This window comes from Hypomesus nipponensis, chromosome 5 (genome assembly GCF_054491055.1).
Source record: "Hypomesus nipponensis isolate SF chromosome 5, ASM5449105v1, whole genome shotgun sequence".
NCBI classification, from domain to species: Eukaryota; Metazoa; Chordata; class Actinopteri; order Osmeriformes; family Osmeridae; genus Hypomesus; species Hypomesus nipponensis.
Window position 1 is genome coordinate 7,379,990 of NC_140365.1, and position 27,584 is coordinate 7,407,573.

A 27,584-nucleotide genomic window follows, 5' to 3' on the forward strand; every position below is an offset into this window, starting at 1 on the left:
AAAGAGCAACCCTTGGATGAAGTTTTGAGGTAAAATCCACACGTTATTGCTTTGCCTGTAAATACAGAAATATATTTCTAATACTGCCTATAAAATACCATGCATAAAGGCATGTGTTTTTTTTCTTCTTCGAGAAGCCTTAACATAAAACAACAAATCAGTCGATTGCTAGCTGGTAGTACTAGCCGGGCAATGCTGGTTTTGGTAATTGATTGTAGCTAACGTGACCTAATGTAGTCCCAACTTTACATAAGATAAATTATGCATTGTGTCACTGGCAAATGTTCAAAAACAGTCAACATTCTAAAACGAGTTGGTCGGGCCAGGGTCGTAAGACCTTGAGCCATAGAAAAGAGCCATTTTCTATGGCTTTTAGACCCAAATAAGATAGACACGTGGAGAGTGTGCCCTCTTGTGGACACCATATCACACAAATACGATTAACCTACATGATCATCAAAAACGTGGTAAACTAGCGCGTTTTATTCTTCATCCATGTATTCACCTCCCTCTCCTATGTCGTATAAATGGATAACTCAAATGTATTTCTATGTTAAATTGTTTTGGTAGCCATTTTGGTAGCCGAGATTTGTTAATTGCGGTTGACGCTGACGTTTCTGCCTGGATGGAAAGCGCGCCTGCGGAGACAACGCACGTCTCGGTCACATCTGGCAACAGTTGTCCGTCCACATGTCATGAACATTGAAAACAGTAAGTAGAATTGATTTTAAGTAATTATTTATTTGTAATGTTTTCTACGATGCCGTCGTTTAACTAGCAATACATAGAAGTAAATCGGTGATTTATGACCACATTGGTTCAGATTAGGTTGCCAGCCAAGTACAGTAGGACATAATTTCCAGCTAGCAAATTTACTTTTCTTAACTGAGATTGGTTTATCATCTAGTACTAGTCTAGTTGTTAGTCACTGACTGTTTTACCCAGTTGTTGTTAACTATTAACTCGTGCTAGCTAATGTCATGTAGCTAGAGTTGCTAACCTCAGTCAGCAACATAGTTTCTGAAATTGTATTTTCATATACTTGGACTATAAATTAGCCAGTGCTATTACAGTACAATCCAGTTAACAAACCAAAGTTATTGGCGTAGTACTAATAACCAAGTAGGTTTTTAGATCGTTAACTTGCCCACGCTACATCACCAGCTGTCATGCGGTCATCATAAACCAGCTAACGCTAGTTCTTCTAGCTTAATTTAGCATATATTACCTCGTATAAAGCTATCTAGCTCTAACGTTAAGTCAGTTACAGTTTTAGGCACTAATGACTTAAATGACCATTTATTAGAGGCTTGTCCCGATTATATAGATGCTTTCGAGATGATGGTACAGTTTATTTGTACATGATTGTTAGAGCTGTGGCTTCATACGTGTTAACGGAAATAGTGCGTCACAGCGCGCCTTTCTGGAAGATACCCCGCCATACTGGTATTGTGTCAACAATAGTCAGCCGACAAAATAATTGTATTTCTTGTTGGAAGTTCATGTCGCCGGTTCATTTTGCCGGTTATCATGATTATCTTGCATTCCCAGATCCTGGTCAGCGGTGAGAGGGACATTGATGAAATATGAAGAAGGAAATCGCAGCAGTGGTGTTTTTCCTGAAAAGACTCATCAGGAAGGCTGAGAAGTTGGAGATAGAGCAAGTGGAACAATTTGTTGAGAGGTTAACTGTGGCTCTACAGGAGAAGTTCAGGGGCCATTGGTACCCTGACAACCCCAGCAGAGGTCAAGCGTTCAGGTAAAAGCTTTGCATTGACATCCTTTTTGGCTCAATTTTGTCTCGATGTCAGATATGCTTTGTCCCTGACACTAATTAAAATTAGCATATCTATCAGTCAGGCATTGCACAGCTCATTTGAAACTCAGTCTACAAATTGAGCCTGATATGGTTGTCTTCCAGGTGTATCAGAGTGAACAGGGTACAGAAAGAAGATCCAGAGCTGAAACGGGCCTGCCAGGAATGTGGGGTATATTACGGAGACCTGGGCCTTCCCCATGAGCTAACCCTTTGGGTGGACCCAGGCGAGGTGTGCTGCAGGTCAGTCATTTTTGCTCAGGATCCAAAACAAATCGCTCACACAGTTGTTGATCGCTCGTTTAAAGGGGTCATTGAATTGTAGATTGACATGACAACACAGATTTATTTGAAAGAAACTGTCAGGAACATTAAATAACGTTATCACCATTGCCTATACACTAGGCTAAATCATCACACATTCTATCTATGCTCTTGCGTTAGCAAGCTAAACTAGTTTACACGCCTACAGTCTAGGTGTTTTCACTATATAGTTGTTCTTGCATTCCTTGCAAATCAGCGTTAATAAAAAGCAGATGAGTTAGAGTCTAGCTAACATTGACTAGACGGGCATGGCTGATGTTTGTCTATAATGTAGCGTAGAAGATCCCTGTGCAGTTCGTCCCTCGATACATTTGCACAAACCATTTCACCAAGGACGGTTTCGAAAACCTGGGACAAGCAAGATTTCCTTTGAAGCTGTTGCTGAAAAGAGTTATGTTCATCACAACCGCAAACTGTAGTATGATTTTGTTGGTAACAGGTATTTTCAATGCTAACGTATCCTGTATCTAGCACCTGCCTTTCTCCAGTTCTTTCAAATAGATAATCTAGACAGGCGTTAACAATAGGCTGGACTGCTATTCGTTTTCTGGCTATGTTTACGGAAGCATCCCTTCTAATGCCGACTACAGCTAATCTAGCTAGAGTCATTTGCTAAGTAAGGTATGTTGATGTGTTTAGAAACGTATTTAGCATTCTACCTATGCTACATACAGGAGACGTTCGCATTGCTTATAGGCTAACTGTTAGCGACAAAATCATACTTACAGCTTGCATTTGTGATGAGCATACGGTTGGAACAGCACCTCTTTTCAGCAACAGTGGCTTAGCAAATCCTTCTTTTAAATTGTCCAAGGTTTTCATTCAAAACCTTTGGTGAAATGGTTCGAGCAAATTAATAAATGAGTGTCAAACTTCACAGGGATCTTCTCATAGAAAATCATCAACCCGTCGAGTGTCTGGTAAGGTTCCTTGGGAAGATTCTAAAGTGTCAGCATTCCCAGTACAGCCTGAAACATTGCATTTACAATGGTCCATTTTCAATATACTTTAAAAACTTTCAAACTTTCTCTTTTGTTGTTTGCGTGGAAGTACACAGAGCAGGGCGCAGCTAAACTAGTGTCTGAGATCCTGGGCCAGAACACCAGAGAGCTGGCCTGTATGTAAATGTTGGGTGATGTGGAATTTGTGACGTCACAAATTCCACTTTTTCGAAACTGATTGTTTTACAGCTGCAGTTTCAAGTTGTGAGATTTAGATAGGAAAGAGGTGTCAATGGACTTTGAGGTTTACTGTTTGTCCATTTTACCCACCGAACTGTCGTTATTCAACTTTGACAAGGTAAAATCGGTTTTGCAATCAATGACCCCTTTAAAGCCAGACCCTACAATGTGACATCACTTTTTCAACAAGAGGTATAAAATCAACTATCTCGTGCTTTGGAGGCAGGACTAAGGGCTGAATTTGGAACTGAGCACGCTCTACGTACTGGTTAATATATAGTCACATCATGTTCCTGTTGCTTCCTCCTGCTACTTAGGTATGGAGAGAAAAACCATGCTTTCACAGTGGCCAGTTTTTCTGGTGATAATGACGATGACAAAGAAGACGTCACCAAGAAGGTAACCAGTGCTGTGGAGAGGGTTACCTCAGACTACCATTCTGGCTCTTCATCTGATGAGGAGAACAGCTTCAGGGAAACCCTCGCACTCCCGCGGAGACACTCAACATTCCAGGTACAACAGGTTTACATGCAAGGCTAATCATTTTACTTAAAGATGAATTATTTCAGTTTGAATTTAGCCAACTTTGGCTGTGTCAGAGATGGGACTTAAATCTGTTTACTGTTCCAAGATGAACCCAGCGGCACCCTTGTGGCATCCTGGACCCAAGAATAAGATGGGACCAAGCAGGGGATTCAACCCTCCTCACCATCACTACGGCTTTAGACCTCCAAGCAGACCCAACCAGCCCTTCAGACACAACGGATGGGCTCGTTCTGGCCACAAAGGTTGCCATGGCTACTGGGGTAGCATCCCAAACCTGGCACACTGTTAGAAAGCACTGTAGCAATGTAGTTGAGTTGATGTTATGAAATTGGAGGGAGCTAAAAAGAATTCCACTAAAATGACTGACCAGAATTTTACAATTATTTTTGTAGTGAGATTATAACTCTGGAATTTATATTTGTTTATTTTAATGACGATAGCATAAACACATTGCACTTTAGATCAACTTTATTAGTGTGAGTCCATCTGTAGTTAATTAAGTACAAAATCCAAAGGAATGGGTTTGCCTTGTATCTCATAGCCATGAAAATATGTACTGTATTTATATTTGATGGAATAATCGTTACTTGCTGTCCACTAGTTATTTACCAATGAGCAAATAGTATATTTATTCACATTGTAGTATTATGACTTGTACACCTTTTCTTAAATTATGAAATTCATTAAACACTTTCTAATCAGATTTGTGAGCTCTGGTACTTGGAAGTGTTGTTGTCCTGATAATTTGATATTTGTCATAAATCTATAGCAATAAAAGCAGTTATTTTAACACTGATGACACAGTATTGCACACTAATATGTTCACAAAATGGCAGGCAGGCACGTTCATCTGTCGGGCACAGTGGTGTTATTACTGTTATGAACGGTAGAGGGCATGAGAGCGTCTTGGAATAAAATCCATGGTCTCCTCCGGAAACCACGTGACGACACTCCAGCTCCGTGCACCTGCCGAGGCGAAGAAGGAACGCCGGAGAACTCGGATGCTTTGCTTTGGTGAACTGGTCTGTCAGACAAGCGACACAAGTTCTGTTGTAGCAAGTTTATCACAATTAAGTCTTGGAATAAACCAAAAGGAATGGATTTGACGATATTCCACCTCTGCTGTTTATTAATTAGCGCAATCGCAGGTAAGTTTTTAATTAATCTTTTACTTTACCTTGAATCTTCGTACAAGCAGGCAGCGAAAATGGAGTGGTCAACAGCTCGCACTCGACTACGAGTCGCAAGCAACATGTGAAAAAGTTTGCCGCTTCCAAAATATAACAATACATAAGATACACTGTTTAATCCAGTCAGATAATACTGAATATTTCAAAATTATTTTTAGTTTGTAACGTCCAACTACGTGCTTTTTACTTCGAATAATTACGTTAAACGGATAGCCGACGTTTCAGCATTGATTTTCGAACTGAAAACGGAGCGTTTTTTCGTTACAAATGTTAAATTATAGACCAATACTGCTTCTTGCTTGAACTAAAGACTCAAATTTGATAATATTTGATAACTCAAAAGTTATATGACCTGTTAGTTTATGGCAAGCTAGCTAGGTGTTTTTGTTGTGCATCTGGTAACTATTAGGCTACTTTCCTAGATACAATAGCTTGATCCGCTTTAAACCCGTGGACAAGGGGCTTCAAAAGTTTGCCATCTGCCAGTTAAGGCCAATACTTGGTCCCCCTCCCGCGCAACACCGTCTCACATTCTATGTGGAAGTGCTTTTAAGCCAAGCCTGAAATTGTGACGGCAAATTTTAAGTATCTTTCTCAACTTGATCTGACAACCTTATACGAACGGTTAATGTTTTACAAAAGGAATATATCCCAAATTACTACCCTCAGTTTAAAATGTGACCACTGCAGTCTAGTGCGCAGTGAGAACTCATACAATTGTTGATTCCCATGTCCATTACAAATTCCCCTTAATTGTCAGCAGGCCAAACTATGTGATGGCTTGTTAACATTGATTACCAATAAAACAATACTATACAACTCAAACGTTTTGTCATCAGGGATGCTCTTTACTATAGCCTCCCATTTCATTGCTGGAGGCGAAATGCTTCAAGGGAATTATGCACTTTGGTGTGTCACTCAATGTTCTGGAATTCTCACTGAAACCAGGCAATGCCTCCTCCCTCCCACGTCAGAAGTGAAACTATATATAAAGTATCACTGTGTTGGCCTGTGAAGCCCAGTTTCCTTGTTGAGAATGCAGAGCCATAGTCAGGACAATGGCATTCCAGTCCACTGGTTAGCTTACTGATAAACCCATAAACTAATGAAGTATTTTGTGTACACAGGCATGTCCTTGTCTTTTATAAAGTAGGGACAGTGATGGTAATGTTTAAATGTCTAGTATGGGTGTGGTCAAACTCAAAACAATGCTGCCCCCCCCCCCCTCTCACGCTGCACGTTATTGTATATGGCAGAGGGTCATTACCATTATAATTGCATCTCAGTCTCTCATTTAGACACTGTTCCACTTCAGCAGACATGCATGGAATTTTGACTAGGCAAAAGCGTGTTTAACTGGCAGTAATGATGCATACCTATCTATAATGAGGATCTGTAGTTTCCACCAGACCATTTTATACACTTTGTATTCCTTGTCAAATTTCGGCTATACTATATATTTAATTTCAGATGTTAGCAAATAACTTGTGTTAGAAAAGCATGTTAAGCCATTGACCACGTCTCTGGTTTTTCCCATCACACAGGTATTCCTTTTTTTAAATAATATTTTAGTCAATATTTTTGAGAGCTCCATGCCACATACAATTCTCCTTTACCCCAAGCCTTCTGTCTAGTTTGTGTCCAAGACTTTCTGTTCCTTTGTCTCTCTTGATATGCTAAGGTCCCTATAGTTCCTGACAGCTCTGCCCAGTCCTAGCGGCATTAAGCAGATGCCTCTAGACATCCGGCAGCCAGTCAGCACTTTGCCTGTGTTTGTTTAAAGTTGCGATGCCTGTCTGGTTATTTTCTCTGGAACCTGAGGAGGTCTCCTATAGAGCTGCCTCTTGGGTACTCTCTCCACCCCCTGACCCCCCCCCCCCCCCTCCCCCTGGCCCTGGCTGGGTCAAACAAGGAGTGAATTTGGTGACCTAGGGTAAGGCAAACGCAGCAAAACCACAAAGCAGGACCAGGATGTCATTACCTGATAAGCTTGCACTCTGAGTCCCCGGCTGGGGATCTGGTTGCTAGGTTACCTATTGAAAACAGGCATGCTGATCCTGGGAGTGTGATTGGGTGTGTTTGTATTTCTCCACCGAAACCACCTCTCCCCTTACTGGTGCCTCTTGTGCTTATTTCAGTTCACAATCAGTAGAACATAAACATAAATGTTTATTGGTTCTCACTTTGATTGTTTAATTCTGCACGGTCAACCTGGATTCAGATTTCAGGTATTATAAGCACAATAACACAGGCAACACAAACACAAATCTCTTGAACTGTGAACAGTTCTCATGCTGATCATGTTGCTGGTTGAAACGTGGAACCTCAACTATTGTCAGTGGCCCGATGCCGACAGTTTGTCCTGGGGGTCACAATTCCACATTCAGTTGTCGTGACATGGATGTCCCATCCCTCCAGTTGCCTCTTGTGTTCCGCAACACACTGTGGCAGCAGCTTCACCTCCAACCCAACATCCGCCCGCAAGCCTCGTCCTTGGAAATGAAGCAAGAACATGTAGAATCGGATTACACTCCAGGGACGTGACTGTGTCCTCCACGATCTGATGATGAGGACGACGCCCCATGAATATTCAGCGGCCGAGCCTTAAATATTTTAACATGCCGGAGTCGTACAGGCCTCGCGTCGGCTCCGGTTCCCTCGTCCAGGAGTGCGAAGGGCTGATCCTGCCCCTTAACCTCATGCACTCGACAACCCCTGTCTTTTGTATTTGTTCCATTTTCAATTTCGAGGGCGATTGGACCATTCCATTACAGCCAATGATTAATAGGAGCTCCTGTTTTCCAGGCCTGTGTACAGCAGCGAAAGGCCACTCTGTATTCAGTGTTCATTCCTTATTCACAGGTAGTGGGAGCAATAATTCGGCCTGCTGTTGGGGCTGCTGCCAAGGCACTAGACGTAGAGGAGATGGTGGTAACCTTTCACTTGAACTTGCTGGCCATTAACCCTGCTTTATGTGAGCTGATGTTGTAAATAATTGGAACGACTTTGCTGAAGTTTTCTGCATTATCATTTTTATGGAACTTTTGGTCTGCAGCTTCAGTTGACATTGGGCTGCCATTGTCTTTGAAACTCCAGCTGATAGGCTTTGGCCCGTACAAGTTGCACTATGTACAATTGGGTTAGTTGCCTGTAGCCTTACTTAGATGTGTGTTGATGACTTGAACACACACAGTTCACATTGGTTGACCAGCACTGGGACACGGAAGAGAGACTTTTCCTCCACTCTTAATGTAACCCATCAATAAAAACAAGGTCACTGTGCTGCCATGCTGATTCTCCACCAGCCTGGGAATCCATCTATCATCAGCAGGGTGTCGGTCTGTTAAGACGATAAACACCCCGGCACATCCATCACCCGGCCACTCGGTGATGTGCGGATACTTACGGCCCTGCAACGCCCTCCATCCCTAACAAGGAGTAATGGGCACTGTGATGGATCAACAGGGAGCCGTGACCAAAAATGGGATTTTTCACATTCATATCTGGTGATATTTATCACGCTGAGAACTGCTCCTTTAACGGAACCACTGAGAGCCATATGAGCTTCTAGCTGGCATGACTAAGTGAAGGATTTTCTTTTAGCAAATTTGGGCCATCTGTTGTCATATACTTAGAAGGTGTTATAAAAAAAAAAAAAGCTATATTCTGAGAACTTGCAGCTTGGGTTTACTGCCACTGGATTTTTTTTTTCTAAAATTGGATACCGACTCACTCACTGTCTTGTGATCTCAGTTTGTTTGATCCTCAGTGAGCTTTGAATTGGGCGTTCATCAGTCTGGATGAAGAGGCCTAGTAAAAGGGAAGATCATACATCACTGGAAAGAGCAAGACTGTTTTTCTACCTCATATTCACAGGCCTATTGTGATTTCTCTGCTCCCCTCTCTCCTTATCCTGCTGCCCACCACTCATCCTTCAGAATACCACATCAACCCCCTCTCCGATTGCTTGTCAGCCTTTTGACAAGCTGAAACCACGGTCTATCTGCCTGTCACACTCTCACTCGGTAGTCTCGAGATGACTCCTTGTTCAAGTGTTGTCTAATTGCAGTCTTTATTGTTGTGTTCACCGTGGCGTCCCCTGCTCACAGTGGCTGGTTACTGGCCTCCACCTCCTCCCCTGAGCTATGCGAGACAGTCAGCACGGTGTGACGGTACACAATGAGACAAGCCAGTCCCTAGGGGGTTGCATCTGCAGGTGTTGGTGGGCAGTGAGCTGCTTCCTACCTGCCAGCGAGGTCCCAGATCTCCCCTACACGGCTCCCTCCGTTAGACGCAGTGGGGACTTATGATCGTACAGGTTTAGAACCGGTGAAGACGAGCTGTCAGTCTGAGGGAATTGCCATGGGTAATGTTTTCTCAGATATGAACATTTATTACATGTAAAGTGTGGGTCCTGTTGTCCACACGTTGTGTTGTGCAGATACCAAGCGATTAGAAAATGATAATACTCTGGTATTTTCCAGCAGTAAGCCCACCTCCTCCCTCCACTAAGAACATTAGAGTTAATTGTGAGTCTAATCTTGAAAAATATTATGGCTCTGGAAAATAAGCAGCATGAGCGAAGGTTGGGGCTGGATTTGGAGTGGAGTTGAAGCAGCTGTTGAAGGAGCCATTTTTAGCGCCTTTATCTCATTGAGAAACATTACGCATTGTCGACTAGCAACATGCACGGGGGAGAAGGCAAATATGCACAGACTGTAAAAAGCCTCATCCTTGATTCAAGCCTCTCATCATGCCCTGTGGCGATGGTATTCAAGCCATTTTTTGTCTCATCTTAAATCAAGACAAATTACAATTAGGCCTACGTGCATGGCATGCATATGTAAATGACCCAGCGTGCATAGGAAATGATGTTTCCCTCGATGGCTATTATTAACATGCACCATCTTTTATTTTTTTCGGCTCATGCAGACCTCTGTCTCCAAAAATATGATTTTGTTGTACTTTCTGTGAATGTCCTAAGCTTTGTTACGGTATCTTGGGGAATTGTACACTATAGGCTAACCTTTTGTTAAGATCTGTAATCTGCAGTGCCCAGGGAATATGAATAAATCAGGCAGCGCTTTTATGTTTTTGTCAAAGAGCATTACATTTCAATTTCAGATTTCTTAAATGCTACGGTGGCTTAGAGGCGTCGAGCGTGGCATGTACAAAGCCCCACTATAAATGTTTTATTCTCTTAATGGGTCTTCACTGTGTTCAGATGATTTTCCTTTTGCTGACAACACCATTACAGCCAGGTGCTTCAGAACAGAGTTGCAATCTGCCACTTGGCCACATTGTCCTTAACCTTCACGATCCAGACTCCTTCCCTGCTGGGGTTCTGCAGTTTATTGCCACGGGCAGCAGGCCCTTGGTTGGCTGTGTAAGGGATGATACCCGGACATCTGCTGGCGTCCACTCAGGGGAAGGCTGAGTGCCTGAACCACGAGCAAGGTCAGCAGGCCACATCACACACACTCATTTAATTACCGTAGCACTTCTCACCGCCAAGCCAGGAGATCAACAGCTCGTCCGTTGGCTCGACATTCCACAGGAAATGACCTGAAGAAGACCTCCACGCGACCGGCTGCTTTATGGTGGTCAGAAAGCACAGGTGTGTTAGTGTACAACCTAATCACGAGTGCTCCTGTTTTAACCGCCAGGCACACGGGGGCTGCTAAGCTGCTGCGCTCGCTTGTCAGCAGCTTCCTCAGGAACCAGCTGTTAAGTGTCTTAATAGAGCCCATGTTTTATTCATGTGCACATGCACAGGGCTGCCTGGCTCTCCTCCTCAGAGTGTTGGGTAATTGGCGAGCCAAGCATCCCCCCCCCCCCCCTGTCACATGGGTACAAATGGTAGACATTCTCCTTGTGTGAGGTGTGGAGGAACATCGGCTCCACGTCTAGTGAAATGCCACTGGAGGTTCCAGGGCTGGAGACAACAGGAAGATGTTTGCTACAGGGCCGGCGCTATGGAAACGATAGCAACAGGCTTTATAAATGACAGTTGAAAGGAATTGTGCACTAAAATAAGTAGAGGGACTTAATGTGCTGCTAGCATCACTAACATAGTATTGTTAAAAGTGCTCCATTGTCGATATAGGCTACAACCCCCCCTTTTGTTTTCACCTATATTCATCAGGTAGTTAAAGTGTATCTTGGAGTTCTGTGCCTAAAATGTGTGAAATGCCCTAAGGAATAAGCTGACTTTTGAACAAAAAGTGTTGGTTTGTCTTGCCCAGCTTCTGGGGCAAAACAAACTTGACATGACATTGGGAACCGAATGTTCATTCCTGTCTCAATAAAATACATTTTATCAGTCTTGGAATTCAGGGGGTTGCTATTGCAACATGTAGTGCTATCTATAAGCAGCCACATTTACAATATGCACAATAACAAAGAACCTAACATGCCCAGATTGCCCACTTATCTGGAATGTTTCTCTTCCTAAAAGTACTGTACACATACTTGCAAAATCGTTGCCCACAACGTTGGGTACATTTTAGATTTCCAAAACTTGCAAAAATAACCAAGGTCAACGCAAGCAGAGTTATTATAATTTTTCTTCTGAGTTTAGGTCTAATGATAACATGTAGAAAATGTTTGTGGTCGGTTTCAATCTTGTAGTCATGCACTCCTACTAACTTTTACCTGAGGGGATTGTATCCTTCGGTCTACTGTCCATCAGACACTTTCCCTGGGATTACGTTGTTACCAGACTGACCCAGGGTGCTCTGGAAGTAAGCCTGTGTTGTCTGTTGGGCCACTGGGGGTTTAGCCCTTTTAGATGTCATTAGACTGGCCTGCCTGCTTGTCTGGGAGTTCTTAGGCAGAATCACTCACTGTATACCTGTTGACCTCTCAGGGGGCCTCTGACATTGAGGCATCAGTTGCAAGGTTAAATGTCAAGTTGACTAAACAATTTTGAATTTGGAATGTTTTAAACTTCTCATAAAAAAACAATTTTCAAATGAAAGTGCCGTTTTATCTCGAGACCAGAATAGCAACATGGTGATGTTTCAATGGGGTGAATGAGGTGGTATCTTAGATGGTAAGATGCTCTCGTCAACAGTTTTCATAGTCAAGTCGGTTCCCATCCATCCTGTGTTACTTATCTCTCTAAGCAGGTGTGATTGATGAGGGGTACCTTGGTTGCGTGTGTAGCAACAACACAACAGCAGCAGCTATCTCAACCACGTTTGGTTAGCGATTCAGGTCGTGTGTATTTATAGTAAGACATATTACGCTGTGCGACTGTGAAAGGTCAAGCATGTTTTTCTTGTCTGTCTTGCAAATATGGTGCTGTCAGGCTGTTCACTGTTCGGAACAGATGCAAGACAATATTCTTCAGAGTTTAACCCAGAATGTCGGATGGATAGGGTTTGTGTCTTCCTTCTAAAAAGAGCTTCTGTGGACATCACTGTTGCAACACATATCTTTTTTTTTTTACCTGTATGAAAAAAGACATTGGGTAAGCATAAATTGTCCAGAGTCTTTCCACTATCCAGCACAAAGCCATTCTTTCACATGCCCTTCTGTATCCATGAGTGTCAATTAGGCTTTGAAATGTTAAATCACCAAAATAGCAGAGCTACAGCCTTTCATTCCGGTAGCAATTCAAAACAAATTTCATGCGTTAACATCAATTTCAAATGGCTACAGTGTGTCTAAACATGTATGCATTTCATTTGGTCAGGGGAGTGGCCAGGGTCTTGACTGTCACCTGAACAGCCACACTGAGGCCTGCACACCCTAGTAACAACATTGGACAGGGATTGGACCCCCTAACCTGTTCACAGCCTGAACCCCTGCACTCCCAAGTCCCAAGCTCTGCGGCTTTAAGGGGCTTACTGCATTTATCTCTGCCGTCCAGACTGGGCTCTTCTTTATATCAGCTTGACAGCCTCGTCTCTCATACACTGTAATAGAACGCAACATCAAGAATAAATACCTTCAAGAGATGTCAGAACAGAGATGTAGGGGGAGGGGGAGAGCGGCCTAGAAATCTTTTGCAATATCTTCTTTGTGGGAGATTGCTTAGCCGACACTGTGGAGTGTATTTTCATTCTCGCCTTCGCCTATCGCTCCTTGTCACTCACTCGCTGAACAGGCCAGACGTGGGGTAGAGTGGGTCCTTTAGGGTTTTCTTATCACGTCCCGGCTTACCACGAGAGCTCGGAGAGATGAACATGCCCATTGGGGGTTGGTTTAGCCGTAACAGCAACTGACAAGACTCTGCAGCTAGCCAGCTTGCTACGGGGCCCAAACGCTCAGGTGGGTTCACCTCCAAACTCGTCGCCTTTGTGGGTCCTTAGAGCGAGGGACACTCTCAGTCAGCCCCGAGTTCTCAACAGCCGGCTCCGGTTTCCCTGCCGGTGAGGAGAGAGCTGGAGGATGCAGGAGTCAAAGGGTGATTATCAGAAGGGAGTCAAGAGTCCTGTTATCTGTTATCTTCTGACAGGGAGCTTATCTTGATGTCCTGCTGCACCGTCTCCTCCTCAGAGGGCAGGAAGAGGAGGTCTGTCTGTGTTATTCCAGGCCCACAAAGCACGGCTTTCTTCCTGCATGGGGAGGGCGAAAGGGGCTAAGATTAGTGGGGATACTATAGCAGGGAGGCTACCCATCTCTTTTGAAAGTGATATCGATCTTTTGTGGTTATGAGGTGCTTCATCAATACAGCATTTGCCACGGTTCCCCGAGGCGCTATCATTGGAAATACAATAGTGCTAGATTGAAATGTGTCTTTGTTGCGTGCGCAGAAGTAGACTGATTTAGATGCTCACATGGGCATTCACGCACACAAGCAATCCTCACATGTTCTTGTTGTTGTTGTGTATCTTGTTGGAAATGTCCAGAGGACCAACATCCTTGGGGGGTTAGGGAGTGGGTGGTGTGGACTGGGGGTGTGGGGGGGGGGGGGGGCTAAATTTAGACCAGAACCTGCAAGGGAGAGAACATGAGCAAGTCAGACTCATCAACTGCTCCTGGCCTATCCCGCTGACAGAATCGCATGCTCCTGTTTGCAGCATAGGAACTAGGTTACATTGTAAAATATGCATAGAACACACGTTAATATCTTCATCTGCATGGGTTGTGCGTGTGTATGACATGAAACGCAGGAATATAATAAATTAATTCAACAATAATCCTGAATACGAAATAAGAATTGCTGCTATTTTGACCTACTAAATTCCTCTACGAAAATAAGTTTGGATAAGATTTTTTTATTTATTGTTATAGCACGGGCAGCAGTAGTTGATTGAAGAAGGATTTTCAGTTATTTGAAAGAAACCAGTTCCATCTCTGGAAAATGGAAAGGATCATTTAGAGCTAACAATTTTTTTCCAACCGTCTTTGAATTCCCTAGCTCTGAACTGTCTGCCTAATGCCTCCCACAACTCAATCCTTTTAGTGTTTGGCAGTGAGCCACAAGTCTTTGCCCCATGTGTGTCTATTAGGCCTATGGACACATGGTCATATACAGTGTGGTTCTTTAGTGTACTAGCACCTCGAATGTGATGCGTAGGAGACCTTCACAGCCGTGTATGGTAATAGAAAGGACGGCATACCAGCAATATTCATGTCAAGTATTTGTACCAGACAGTACCAAGGAACTTGTTAGATAAGTGTGGAGTAGCCCTGAACTGACTGCAACCTCCACCAGGGTTCTGGAACTGACCAGACTCCTCCAGACTATCTTCACCAGGCTTTGAGTTAATTCCTTTTTTCTTTTCTTAGTTTCCATAAGATTGTTGGGAGTGCGGCAAATGAAGGTCACTCACAGCACCGATAGGCAGATAAGCATGTTGGCGAGCACTGCTCGCCTCAGACATGGCTTACCCGTGTGTTCCCAACACCAGACATGTCTGGAGCCCTTTTCACAGGCCTGGCCCTCTTTTCAGAACCTCCCATTACTAATGACGTTGAGAAACCGGGGCTTGTTCCGAGTGCTAGCGAGGGCTCTTAATCCTTAATTGAGCCCTGCGTTTCAGGGGAGAATGTTCTAGTCTGATATTCACGCTTCGTCAGTCTAAGCTGGCTACTTGTATGGCCCCCTCCAACGTAATTAAGGACAGTCGTGAGAATGCTTTTTAGTGCTTTTCATTCCTCGGTTAACCCGGCAGAGCTTGACGCATACAGAGAAACTCCATTCCCACTTCTCCTACACTTCACAGGGCCGTTATTTGGGCGCGCTGTTTGCTCATCGCCTAATTACTCTCGCGTGAAAAAATGTGCTGGCCTGCATCCTGCATTGTGCGTAGGTCGGATTTTCCTGTCTCAAAAGCAGGGGTTTGTTGTCGGCCCCGCACCCGCCTGATGTTAAGAGGTCCTGTGTGACTCGATCCCATGATTTGAATGAAGCGGCTGCACTCAGCAGTTGTCTCCCGTGTTTGATCAGAGAGGCCCCCCCCCCCCCCCCCCACCTCCCCGGATCAAAGGGAGCTGTGTGCCCGCCCCGCCCCGGCCTGGACAAAGGCGTGGGCTGGGGTGCCGACAGGCTCTGGCCTCTATCAGGGGCTCTGTTTGTTTTGGGGGATGGTGAGGATGGAATCATGTAGGTATAGGGCTTGGCTACACCCTCCCCCCCCCCCTTGTGTCTAGAGGGACTTGTGGCTGCACCACGCTGAACATGTGGTTTTCATTTTGACAACTTGTTGAATCGCTTGAAGCATGTAAGCCTTTCCTGTATTTCCTTCCTTCTCCCAACATGTCCCACAACCTGCTTTCACCCCTGGAAGAACATGATTTAGTCTCTTATCACTGTTCTCTAGCTGTTTATCCCCTAATCCTCCCTGTATTTTAATCTTCAATAGCTATTTTTTAGGATGTGATTTTTACATAATGTTTATAAGTCTAGATTTCTCATAATATGATATAGAGAAACAAAGTCGAAGCAGAATGGTGAATAAGCTGCTTTAGCTCTCTTGGCATGTTTGAGGGATTGTTAGGATGTGCATGTTGGGAGTGTGTGTGTGTGTTGCAGATGGAAGGCCCGTGGTCAGTGCTGAGTGAGGGACCTCAGTCACCGGTCAGCGGTACTGTCCTATTAGAGCTCCATGAGGGACTGTGAAGATTGACGTCCTCGTAAAGACGCTCCGTCTTCCAGGGTCACGCCGCCGCTTTGCTCCCCTAATGGCCCTGGTCTCCACATCACGTCACATGACTACCGCGTGAACTATCCCCCTCCCCCCCCACCACCACTGTTTGGGTCACCTGCCGTTCACCCGGGGAATGGAACCTGTGACTCGCATTGTGGGATTGTTACTTTACTTCCTAAATGAGTTAAATAAACTCATTACCCCCCGTGTCAGACTAGTTGAAACTTGACTCAGATCTGTTTTCCCTGCTTTTAATTGGGTTATTATGCTGGTTATCAACCACCAGCCTGATGCACTGTGTTGTGGTTGTTTGTGGTTTGAACTACTTGGGGTGAAATCCGCCTCAAACTCCCACGCCATTTACAAGTCTAGTTAATTGGTTTGGTTTGATCCTGCAGTGTAGCTCTGTGGTCCATTAAGTGTAATTTGTGTGTTTGTGTTATTGTGTGTGCACACGCACACTTGCGGCTGTGCAGCCTCTATTTTTAATGCTTTTCAAATCTTCTTTGGTGGTAAGCACCCAATGTTTAGTAATCGCTCACAGGGAGCTATTTTTCACAGAGGGGTGAGGATGACATGGTTTCATAATTACTCCACCAGCCCCACACACCCACCCCACGACTGGAAGAAACATGCTGCATGTCTCCCGTTTGCATGTCTCTGCATCTACAAAGCCAGGGTTTCTAAACAAGGCCGGGCATCACGTCCCTGTAGACACCTCACGCTTAGAACTCTCCCTCTCGTCCTCGGGCTTCCCTCCCATGGCCTACGAGCAGCTTGTTAGTATTTTCCCCTTGAAGGTGTTCTCACGCTTTTCTGGGCTCCCCGGCCCTGGCCTGCGTCCTATCAGTTTGTCTGCAGAGCCTGCCTCCCCCCCTCCTGTCGCCAGCCCACAGTGTCCCTGGGGCTCCGCAGGACTGTGTGTGTGTGTGTGTGTGTGTGTGTTGCCCTCAGGGGTCACACCGGGGAGTGAGGAGGAGCTTAGTCAAGAGGTGTGGGCACTCTTATCTGACCGTCCAGAGCGCTTCAGATACGGGAAGTCCCATCTGGGCCAGACAGCAAGGCAGAGAGAGGGGGTAAAGGGAGAAGGGAAAAGCACGGAGGGAGAGAGGGTGGGTAGGCGGACTGTCTCCAGCTCAAGCTCCAAGACAAAACTTGGAGGGTTAGACATGGAGCAGCTGCTGAAAGTCCACAGCTCTGACACCTTGTAAGATGATAACGCCGAGCCTATAAATAACGCCGCTATTCTTCCCAAGGCTGTGATGGCATGAGAGTCTCGGCGAGCACGTGGGCCTAGAAAGGAGGCTCTGGCCCTTTTTGATTTAGCAAACCATCAAGAAGCGAGGCGAACACGTCCGCCGGGCTGTGCTCCATCCCCGCCAGCCCCTTCGCTCTCACTCCAAAGCCCACGTCGGGTACTATTCACTGCTAGCTCACTCAGCGGGCGGCGTCATCGGAGCCTCATTAGCATGCCCTCAGAAGAAACCGGGAGATGTATTCCGGAGCACAGCCGTGGCCTTTAACGGCTTCGGCCAGGAAGCTTCTGGAACCATCAACAGGGAGAAAGCAGGGAGGTCGTAACGCCAGGCTGCTCACTGGGTCAAGGACTTAACATCTAGGGGTCAGAGACGTGATGAAATCACCCTCAAGCTCTCTTAGTCTGCCCTACATATCGAAACGTGGAACGATACACGAGACGTAAACAGGCCAGCAGCTTTTGAAGTCCTCTGGAGTGATGCGCAAATCCCTGGCACTAACTGCTTTACATTTCCCACGGGCACTGGATCATCTGCGTTCTGTTTAATGTAGCGAAGGAAAGCGAGTGAAACGCCTGTCATTTGTCACCCGCTTGTCTGCTAATGTTCAATTATGTCCAAGCGGAGCCCCCAGGTCAATCTGCTACACAGACAACCGACTGCAGTGCAAACCCAGCTCCCAGGCTGCGTTCCAGCGTGTTCAGTACGGTTCAGCCCTGTGAAACACAACACACGACAACCCCGCTCGCTCTGAACGCATCTAGATGGCTCCAGATGAGATTGCTCAACTAGGGTTCACTAGTTTGAAAACCACCATCGGAACGATGAACCCCGCGCTGCGAAGCTCACCCAAGATGCGCCTCTGCTTGGTCACCGAAGGTTGACAGGCTCTTGAGAAAGGGTGGTGTCTCATCAGTGCTCTTTAATTGGCTCGCTATGGGTGCCCGCCAGACCGTCATTTTCTAACGGTGATCCCCCGCCTTCTAATCCCTTCCCCGCCAGCAGCGCCCACCCAGGAAATTGTGCCACGCTCCTCAGAAGCCCTGTCACTGAGGGCTTCTAGTTAGACAAGCAAGAAGCTCAGTCTCACTCAACGTCCCCAAAAATAACTCCATCCCCCTCTCGCTCTCTCTCCTTCTTTCTTCAATCTTGTTTTACGGTGGTTTGAAATGTTTCTAAAGAGTGTGAGGGACCAAACTATTTCCGTTTTTTGGAATGCGTTTTTTTCCGTGGCTCTGTGTGTGTCAGATGTGAAGATGCCACTCTTATTAGAATTCACAGCGTGCGTACAGGCTGTTGTCTCTGAGGATGTGGAAACCTTCTCCACCCCCACCCCCCCTTCAAACACTCTGACTTGTTTATTGTCACTTGCATGTCTTTACCAACAGGAGAACTCTCTGATTTTTCAGCGCGACGCGGTAGCTTCACAGCTTTTTTTTCCGTCGACGCAAGCTGGTCCTGCATGTTTTGCCTGACACCTAAACACACGTAAAGACACACAACCATAAGACACACACCCAACCACTCGCAGTTTGCCTCACCCAGCTCCTGCCATTGCCATTTTATGGCCCGCTGTGGGCCCCTGCCCTCGTTCCTGGAAGGACCCGGACCTTGCCTTGACTCCCATCTCCTCGCACAGCCGGGCTGTTAAAGGTCATCCGTCGGCTGGGGGAAAAGAGGCTTACTTTTCTCTGCAACCACCGTCAACAGAGAGGGATCTTTGACCAGGTCAGGGCCTGGAGCTAGGCTGGGGAGCTTTAGGCTTTAGTGCTGTCGGCTAGCTGTTGTTTAGAGCAGTCCTAGCGGCGTATTACTTGACTCCTGCCCTTGTAAGAGCTCTTAGTGTAAACACTATAAAGATAATGATCTTTCATGTGGAACATTGTGGCAACCTTACGTAGCCTTGGAAAAAAAAAAGAACACAGCTGTGTTTGCGGCCTCTCGACAGAGTGAATCATTTGGCCTAGATCATCAGGGTCAATGGAAAAGTATACGTTTTGAGTGATGATGTAGTATCTTAAAACACCTCTACTGCTGATCTTGCTCAACATATCCATTCAACCCTGTTTCAGAGAAGGGCAGCGCTTGGGGAGTTGCTGTTTAATGCAGCTAGGCAGCTTTTACGGAGCTCCACCTGGGTTTTTTATACCTCCCACCACGGAATTCCAACCGATGACTGGCCTGACCACAGCCATTTGAAACCTCTTGAGCAACATGACATCTTCCCCTTTCGCCAATCCGTCAGCCTGTTGTTCCTCTCCTCCTTCCTCCTACCACCTGTCTATCACTCTTTCTCTCCCTTCCCCCTCTCTTCCCTTTCTCTCTCTGTCTCTCTCTCTCTTACTGTCTCAAGTGCCATTGCAACGTCCTCAGTAGGATCTGTTGCCAGGAGACGGGATTCTCTCCCCATTGTGCCGCGACAAAGGGGGTCTACAATTGACTCTGCTGGGGAGAATCTGGGACCCAGGGGACCAGCACTGCACAATCAGGGGGTGTGTTTATGTGGAGGGGGTGGGGGGTGGGTAGGTCCCCTCACACACACGATTCAGTAGGCCAGAGCTGGTCGCCAGGTAACGGCACTGGGATGTGCTGTGTCAGACTGGGAGAGTGTAAGCGGGGGGGGGGGGGGGAGGAGAGAGAGAGAGATAGTCTGGCATGGATAGTCAGAATCAGAAGACTTTTTAATTACCCAGTATTCCAGCTCCCACTGCTCCCCTCCTTACACTCACACACACGGCTGGAACAGGAGGGAGTTAATGCAGGCACCACGATTAACGATGATGCTCGTCCTTCCTCTCACTCTCTCTCACTCTCTCTCTCTCTCTCTCCTCTGCTTATCAATGCACACGTTTACCAGCAGGTTTATCTTCATCGTTGTCCCTTTTTCCCCAGACCATAATAATAGGTTATTTTATCACCCGGTGTTGACCATTAGAGAAGGCTCCGGCTGAGGCTGTGCTGCCATTACTCTAAATCCAGAGCCAAGGACATCCTCCTGGATGATTACATGGAGCACTAGCCCACACTGCCCTCCTAAGAACCAGGGCAGAGCTGAGCAAAGGCCATTCCCTCCAGCTAGATGCTCGTAGGTGATTTGCAACTAACTAGTAATATGTTTCTGTTGTCTCTTTGCCTGCTATTGAACCATAAATGAGTGTTGGTTTGATGGGGATTATAGTGATGACTAATTACGTGGAAAAGCATGTCCCATCTGGTGAGCATGTGTCGCGTGAGTTTTTTTCCCCTCCAACTTACTGTAGGGGTAATGGTTAACTTTATTGTTGTAATTTGTCATGATTGAATGTTTTCCCGCCTCAGCCCCCTTCATGTATATGCAGATGTTAATTATGTCTCTTCCATGTCCTATTTTTGTTTACCACACAGCACATTGATTTGCGTGGGCTTATCTAGCCTGATAATCTTTGCCAGAGCTCATTTTCATCACCCTCCCGCCCCCCCCCCCCAAGTGATACCATCTAGTCCCATTCTATTGCCTGTTTATTAAAGTGATGAAATGGATTTTAGTGGAGTCATCTCTCCATTACATAAACTTTCACTGTGTAAAAGGGGCGGCCATCTGGGTCGTTTGATATAAAAAATGTTTTTTAATATGGCGTAATGGTGAGGGGAACGTCAGCAACAGCCAGGTCCTTTTGGCACATTAAGAGCAGCTCTTTAAAACACAAGACGTGCTAGACGAGTTAGAAGCTATTAACATGATTAGAAGATGAACCCAGATGGGCCGGGCGTCCACGCACACCAGGAGCCCCCTCACCTAACTAACCGACCTGGCAGGATGTCAGGCGTCAGTCGAGAGCGACGCCGTTTGACGTTAGCGACGGTCAATCCCCCCCCCCCCCCCTCTCCACTTCCTGTGGCTGAAGCTGCTGTAAAGACGGGGGTGTAAATTTCGCTCGGCCGTCGCAATGTTAAATTAACTTCCCATCACAGACGTGCTGTCTCTCGCCCCCTCTCACTCACCCGGCTCCGCTTTCACCCCAACCCCGCGGCTTCATTCCCCGGGCAGATTTACAGCCGGCGCTCAGAGTGATTAGATGATAGCTCGAAATAGCACTTTCCAACGATTGTGTGGCAGGGTTGGAGGGAGAGAGAGGTCTTGCGATGCGCAACGATGAAGAGTAATGCAGCCCAAGGTCGGCAGGGTCCCAGCCTCCTCCGCTAGACAGCAGCATCAGATGTTGCTCCTCTAACCAAACGTGACGAGAAACAAACCCTGATAAAACGGTTCCAGCTGAACGGAATGTGAAATTTCTGTTCTCTACCCCCCCCCCCCCCCCCCCCCCCCCCCCCCCCACATGTTCAGCTTGATGAATTGATCCAGCTTCCTGTCATGCAGGCCTGGAGATCCGTCCTGACTTGACAGACGTGCGTCTCTGTTTGTTTCTACTGCGCTGGTTCCTCAGGCTGCTGCCCAGGACGACTGTCAGATCCAATGGACAGGAACAACCAACAGTAGAAGTGAGGGGGAATAGCCTTCGCTGACCGGTAGAAAGCCCTGAGGCAGAGCCAGAATCTTCACCAGCAGGCCTGATGGATACTGTGTGCTTGCTTGTGTTTCCGGGTCCTTTGACCATTTTAAAAACAATTGGAGAGGACACATTCGCCTAGTGTTTGTGCGTGTGTGGATACGTGTGTGTGTACTGTATGTATGCGTGGGTGTGTGTAGCCTACCTCCCGGTGTCTATCACTTCAGGGGGCGTGGAGGCGCAACGTGGCGTTGGGTCCGAGCCAATGGGTGTGTGAGTAAGGTCACCATCTGTGGCCTCCACCCTCCCACCACAGGACCAGGGGAACAGGTTCTGGAAGTTTCTGTCAGCTGTTGTTCTGAAGACTCTGGAACACGAGTCATCCGATCCAGAGGATCACAGTCAGTGTCTTTCTTAGCAAGGAACAGGATGGGTGATTTAACACCAACACAGGGACCTAATGATCTAAGCATTTTTTTTCACCACAAGTCATATTCTGGTTTTGACTCATTATGACTGGATGGTATGTCTTCCCTCCTTTATTCTTTGCGTTTAGATCTGTGGTGAGCCGGTAGTATGTGACACTCCCAGCCAGACTTCAGCAGCTGAGAGAGAAAGCAGAGTTCCTCTCCACACAGTCTTTGTGTGCAGATAATTGAGGAGCGAACGGATAGACCCAGGGTTTCTCCCAGCCTATAGAACAGTCTCTATGCTGTGGCGAGGTGGGGGTGGGGAGGGAGCAGGTTTGCTGTGTTACCCCCCTGGCATGAGCCCTTCTATCCAAATACACAGGGATGGAGGGGGTGAATGGGGCGGAGGCGTTGTTTGAAATGTTGGGGGCTGGCAGAACATGCAGCCGAGGTGTGTGATTGATGTAGTCCAGGCAGGGTGTGAAGGGGGTACTCCTATGGTTCTGATCGACTCATCTCTGCGCTTTGTAGATCGCAGGAATGTACCTTCAACTCAGCTCCTTTGTGTGTGTGTGTCTTCCAAGTCTATGCCTTTTCATTTTCCGAATTCGGCTCATGTTGGTTTCACGGATTCCAAAACGCTCCTGTTTGTAAAACCCCCGTCGCCTTGTCTTTCTAGTGTGGCTGATTTCACACCGCTGTTGCAGTCTGTGTAATTGGTAGTACTGTATGTCTTTACTCACAGACACATAACATGCCTTGGAGGGGAGTAAATTTCTTCCTCTTTTTCTTCTCCAGTGGAAAGACGAAGGGATTTTTTCTGTGTGGTGTCAGTATGTGACAACTCCATTCTCTATGGACTGTATTTGCTGCTCAGGCTTAAATCGGCTATTGAATGGAGCATTTTAGCCCTGTGGATGTCACCAGGAAATGATTTTTATTCATTCTATGAATAACTCTTGAAAATGTGCTCCAGTCGGATGATGGCTTGGCTGCAGTCATTCTTAATTTACCCTCCCCCCCCCCCCCCCCACGCAATCCCTCTGTAGAAGTGTCTCTTCACTGCGCAAGTCACATTTCGCACAATAATATTTGCTACCTTCTATTGAAAAGGCCAGAGCCGTCTCTCAGAATGTAATGCCAGCGGTAAATAGCCTACCAATGTCAAGAGTGTTTGTGAACACACTCGCTTGTGTGAAGAATGCAGCGGTGAAGCACTCCCATCGATTGACCGACTCCTAAACATAAGTTTCGTGAAATGCCGCCATTGACATTTTCCGGTGAACTCCAAAGGGCTTCTTAAAGTAGGTTAAATGTCGTCCAGTGTTTGTTATAGTTTCAATGTTTCTTTTTCTCCCTCCCTCTCTCTCCCTCCTCAGGTTCAGTCCAGAGCCTGGAGATCACCTCCACAGGGCCCACGTCTATAGAGAAGGCCAGCGGGCAGACTGTCAAGCTGGACTGTCAGTTCTCCCTGGCCCCTGAAGACTCCGGCCCCCTGGACATAGAATGGAGCCTTCTGGCCTCCGACAACCAGAAAGAAGACAAAGTGGTGAGTGCTGTGTGTGTGTGTGTGTGTGTCAGTGCTAGTCTGTCTTAGACTGCAGTTTATTTTACACAGTAAAATAGTAACCAAACCCTTATGGGGGGTTACATTACTGGTATTTCTTTCTCCAAAATGTTTTTTTTTCTCATTCATACTGTCTCTGATAGACATTTGAGTCGTCAAAGATGAAGTCGCCTTTGTTCCTCTTCTTTGTGAAGCAGCTGAATGGATCTTCTAGTTGGTTCTCCTGGGTGTGTCCTGGAAAACTCTCACTGCACACAGCTGTGGCTGTGGGAAAAAAAAAACCTTAATCTGCTAATGTTTAACCTGGTAGATGTTTTTGGAATTTACACGACTGTGTCCACATTGTTAAAAAGTGTGTGAGGACACAGGTGTGTGTGTGTATAAGGTGTGTAAGAGTACACAAGCCTGTGTTTGTGTGTGTGAGTGGCTAATCTGATACATTTAGTGTATTTTAATACTACGCCGGTTTTGAGGAACTAGTGTGGATGTGGAAGGTTGGAGAGTCTCTGTGCTGCAGTTCCTGGTAGAGGTCATGCAGGGGAAAGTACTGTGTGTTTGTCTGGTTTGTGGTACTGCTCCCCAGTCTGGACCACAGGGGTCTGATGGTGGACTAGACCCGTGGGGATGTATGGAGATCCAGAATGCTGGACTGAGACAGGAGCCCGTTTCTGAGCGTTCCACTCCTGGCTCTCAGTATGGGGGAGGGGGCCTCTCATGGATCTATATCTCTTCGTGTCTCTCTCTTTTTCTCTCTCTCTCTTTCTCTCTCCCCCCCCCCCCCCCGAACCCGTGTGCTGGGCCGAGGCCAGAAATGGGTCAGCAGCCCATCGTTAGCCTTTCCATTCTCTCTCTCTTTCATCTCTCCATCCCCCACTCCCTTCCACCGGGCCCAGTCCAGGAACGCACTGAGGGCTCCATCCCTTGTATGGTCTTTCTCTCTATTTTTTTATATTTCTCTCTCTCCCCCTCCCTCTCTCTCCACCCCTCCCCTATTGTCTCCTATGAACTGGGGAGCGGTGCCTCAGGAGGGACTGTTTGTTTTTGACCTACTTCACTTTATTTAGAAAGGGAACCTCTAATGACTGATTGGAAGGGGGGAGGGGGGGGGGGCGCACAAATGGCATGTTTCCATTTTTTCCTTTTTATGCAGTCTATTAACAGTCCACTATAACAGTGTATTACTGTACAACAACTGCTCCCAGGTTCAGGGGATTTGGCATCAAGGAAAATGATGGCCTAGTGGGTGATCTAGAGGATGTTCCCCATTGTGGACGCCTCTTCCTTACAGCTGCAGCCACACGTAGAATGTTCCAGACTCCAGTCCAGTTTCACAGTTCAGTGCCGCTCCTTAATCTGCAACTCATTTGCGATGTCACCAAACTTTTTTTTGTCCTTTTTGGGGGGGTGGGGAGGGATTTATTATGGCAATCGACTGTATATCCTTCAAGCGGGTTCATTTTCATTGACCTATTAGAGATGGGAGGGAGTGTGCAGTGGTCACGCACACACACACACACAGTCACAGCCTCCCAGTCCCTTATGTGATGATGATGTCATGTGCAGAGTGTATTATCAGTAATTACTGGCCTGTTAAGTCCAGTGGGCAGCTTAGTATATGTGACGGTGCCCAGTGGGATTAGACTGCCCAGCCAGGGCTGGGCCTGCTCTGTACTGGCAGCCTGCACTGACCCCCCTCACACCACCTCCTCCCAGGGAGAGGGAGAGGGAGAGGGAGAGGGGGAAGGAAAGGGAGAGGGAGAGGGAGAGGGAGAGGGGGAGGGGGAGGGAGAGGGAGAGGGGGAGGGAGAGGGAGAGGGAGAGGGAGAGGGAGAGGGAGAGGGGGAGGGGGAGGGGGAGGGGGAGGGGGAGGGGGAGGGGGAGAGGGGGGGGGGTTAGAGAGAGGAACGTTTAGTCTAACTGATAGCCCGAGGGCTCTCCAGAGACTCTCTTAACTGATCCTGAGTCCACCGATAATGGGAGCAGAGGAGGCCAAACGGCCTGGAAAGATGGATCACGGGAGCGAATGGTCGCCCATGCAGCGTACAGCACCGCTCCCCAGGGCAGACTAACCAGATGAGCCGATTCCGCACACACCACGCCGTCACAGACGCCGAGAGCCTCTGCTCGGCAAGGACGGCGTCCGCGGTTTCAGGTCCAGAGAGTTTGGTGGATCCTCTTGACAGAGCAGGGCCTTTGGGGGGGGGGGGGCACTGGTGCATAGCTAATGGTGTTGTCTTTGTTTGGGCTCAGATGATGGGAGATGGCGTCTGCGCTCATGCCTCCAGTAACAGTCGTTTGGCTCTCGTGTCCAGGGGACAGACTGATTCAGAGCAGGCTGGGTTCCGGGTATTGAAACTTGACTATAACGGTGCTAACCATTATAATACACAGCACTGCTGGTGTTGTGTGTGTGTGTGTGTGTTTTGTGAGAGATGCATCTCAGGGGGCAGGAGGGAGATAACGAGCGAAAACGAATCATTTGGTACTTTCAAAACAATTCCCCAGTCGTGCAATCGTCTGTTGTGTTGTGTCCTTGAACAAAGCGGCCGGGCTGCGTGTTTACCCAGGGTGACGACAGCACAGCCGGGAACACCAGAGCGCTGGGAGAGGACTAAGGCAGGGAGGCTTTAGCCGTGAGCCCCTGACACTGTTTGTTTTGGTTTCACAGCCAACAGACCGCCCCCCCCCCCCCCCCTCTTCCTCCTTCACCTATGGATGCTGTCCTCCAATGGTGTTGTTGTGGAGTGCGTTTCATCAACTTAAACTCTCCTCTCGCCCCAAGGGTACTCCGGTCCACTCTGGGAGGAAGGCTCTCTTTTAACCTTGAGAATTCATTTGGGGAAGAGCTGCAGCACATGTAGAAAGGCTGTGGAGGCGTAGCGGGAGTCCTTCAGGATTAAAGCCTCGCTCCAACACGCGCACACACACACGCGCGCACTCAGCCGCATGCTTCAAAGAGCCAGACAGGTCATTGAGAGCACGCAGGTGACCCCGCCCTCTTATTTGACTCCCAAATGAGGCCCCTCCCTCAGGTAGGGTGCGCTCGCCTACACCAGCGATGACCTCATCTTCAGACGTCACCGTGACTCTCCTCTCCACCTCTCCCCCCTGCTGTCACTAAGACAAACACAGGTCTTCATCCCGGGCGGTCCTCAGAGACCTGCTGTCCAGATGGAGCCGGTGAAGGCTAACCTGCTGGCGAGCAGAGCACTGGGGGGAAAACGTCGTCTTTCCCCACCCGGCCGATTCTCTCCTGCCTGCTGGTCTGCTTGATAGCTTAGCGGTCTGGCTGCCTGTCTGTCTCTGGTCTGTCTGCCTGTCTGTCTCCCTGTCTCTGTCTGTGTCTGTCTGCTTGTCTCCCTGTCTATGTCTGTGTCTGTCTGCCTGTCTCCCTGTCTATGTCTGTCTCCTTGTCTCTGTCTGGCGGCCTGTCTCCCTGTCTCTGTCTGTCTGCCTGTCTCTGTCTGTGTGTCTGGCTGCCTGTCTCCCTGTCTCTGTGTGACTGGTTGTCTGCCTGTCTCCCTGCCTCTGTCTGTCTCTGTCTGTCTGCCTGTCTCTGTCTGTGTTTCTGGCTGCCTGTCTCCCTGTCTCTGTGTGGCTGGTTGTCTCCCTGTCTCTGTGTGGCTGGTTGTCTGCCTGTCTCTCTGCTGGCCTGCCTGGCAGCCTAGCTGGCGGTCTGCCGGTGTGTCTGCCCGCTCAGCATGC

General features: G+C 47.3%; 2 protein-coding genes across 4 annotated transcripts in view; both read left to right on the top strand.

Moving 5' to 3' along the window:
- The first annotated feature begins 11 nt into the window (after positions 1-11).
- On the top strand, positions 12-4,570 carry btg3 (B-cell translocation gene 3). Of its 3 annotated transcripts, none has more exons than XM_084697688.1 (6): positions 12-29; positions 571-711; positions 1,552-1,759; positions 1,922-2,059; positions 3,639-3,834; positions 3,953-4,570. In XM_084697688.1, the coding sequence occupies exons 3-6, from the start codon at positions 1,587-1,589 to the stop codon at positions 4,154-4,156; spliced, it is 711 nt and encodes a 236-aa protein (XP_084553814.1). In that variant the 5' UTR covers positions 12-29; positions 571-711; positions 1,552-1,586; the 3' UTR covers positions 4,157-4,570. The 3 variants fall into 3 exon arrangements, with proteins under 3 accessions (XP_084553814.1, XP_084553813.1, XP_084553812.1); XM_084697687.1 differs by lacking the exon at positions 12-29 and adding an exon at positions 450-467; XM_084697686.1 differs by lacking the exon at positions 12-29 and having other exon boundaries at positions 472-711.
- Positions 4,571-4,838: 268 nt separating this feature from the next.
- The window catches only part of cxadr (CXADR Ig-like cell adhesion molecule), a 30,742-nt gene continuing 7,996 nt past the window's right edge, over positions 4,839-27,584 (top strand). Inside the window, exons 1-2 of the mRNA XM_084697685.1 lie at positions 4,839-5,015; positions 23,692-23,861. Of these exons, the coding sequence (XP_084553811.1) occupies positions 4,964-5,015; positions 23,692-23,861 (222 nt within the window). The 5' untranslated portion in view covers positions 4,839-4,963. The remainder of the gene's footprint in view (positions 5,016-23,691; positions 23,862-27,584) is intronic.

What these genes read in the sequence shown, in the direction of transcription:
- btg3 (XM_084697688.1), top strand. Translation starts at nt 1,587, where the DNA reads ATGAAGAAGGAAATCGCAGCAGTGGTGTTTTTCCTGAAAAGACTCATC. An exon ending in AGCAGAGGTCAAGCGTTCAG is followed by an intron (nt 1,760 to 1,921) that starts GTAAAAGCTTTG and finishes GTTGTCTTCCAG; the next exon opens with GTGTATCAGAGTGAACAGGG. An exon ending in CCAGGCGAGGTGTGCTGCAG is followed by an intron (nt 2,060 to 3,638) that starts GTCAGTCATTTT and finishes CCTGCTACTTAG; the next exon opens with GTATGGAGAGAAAAACCATG.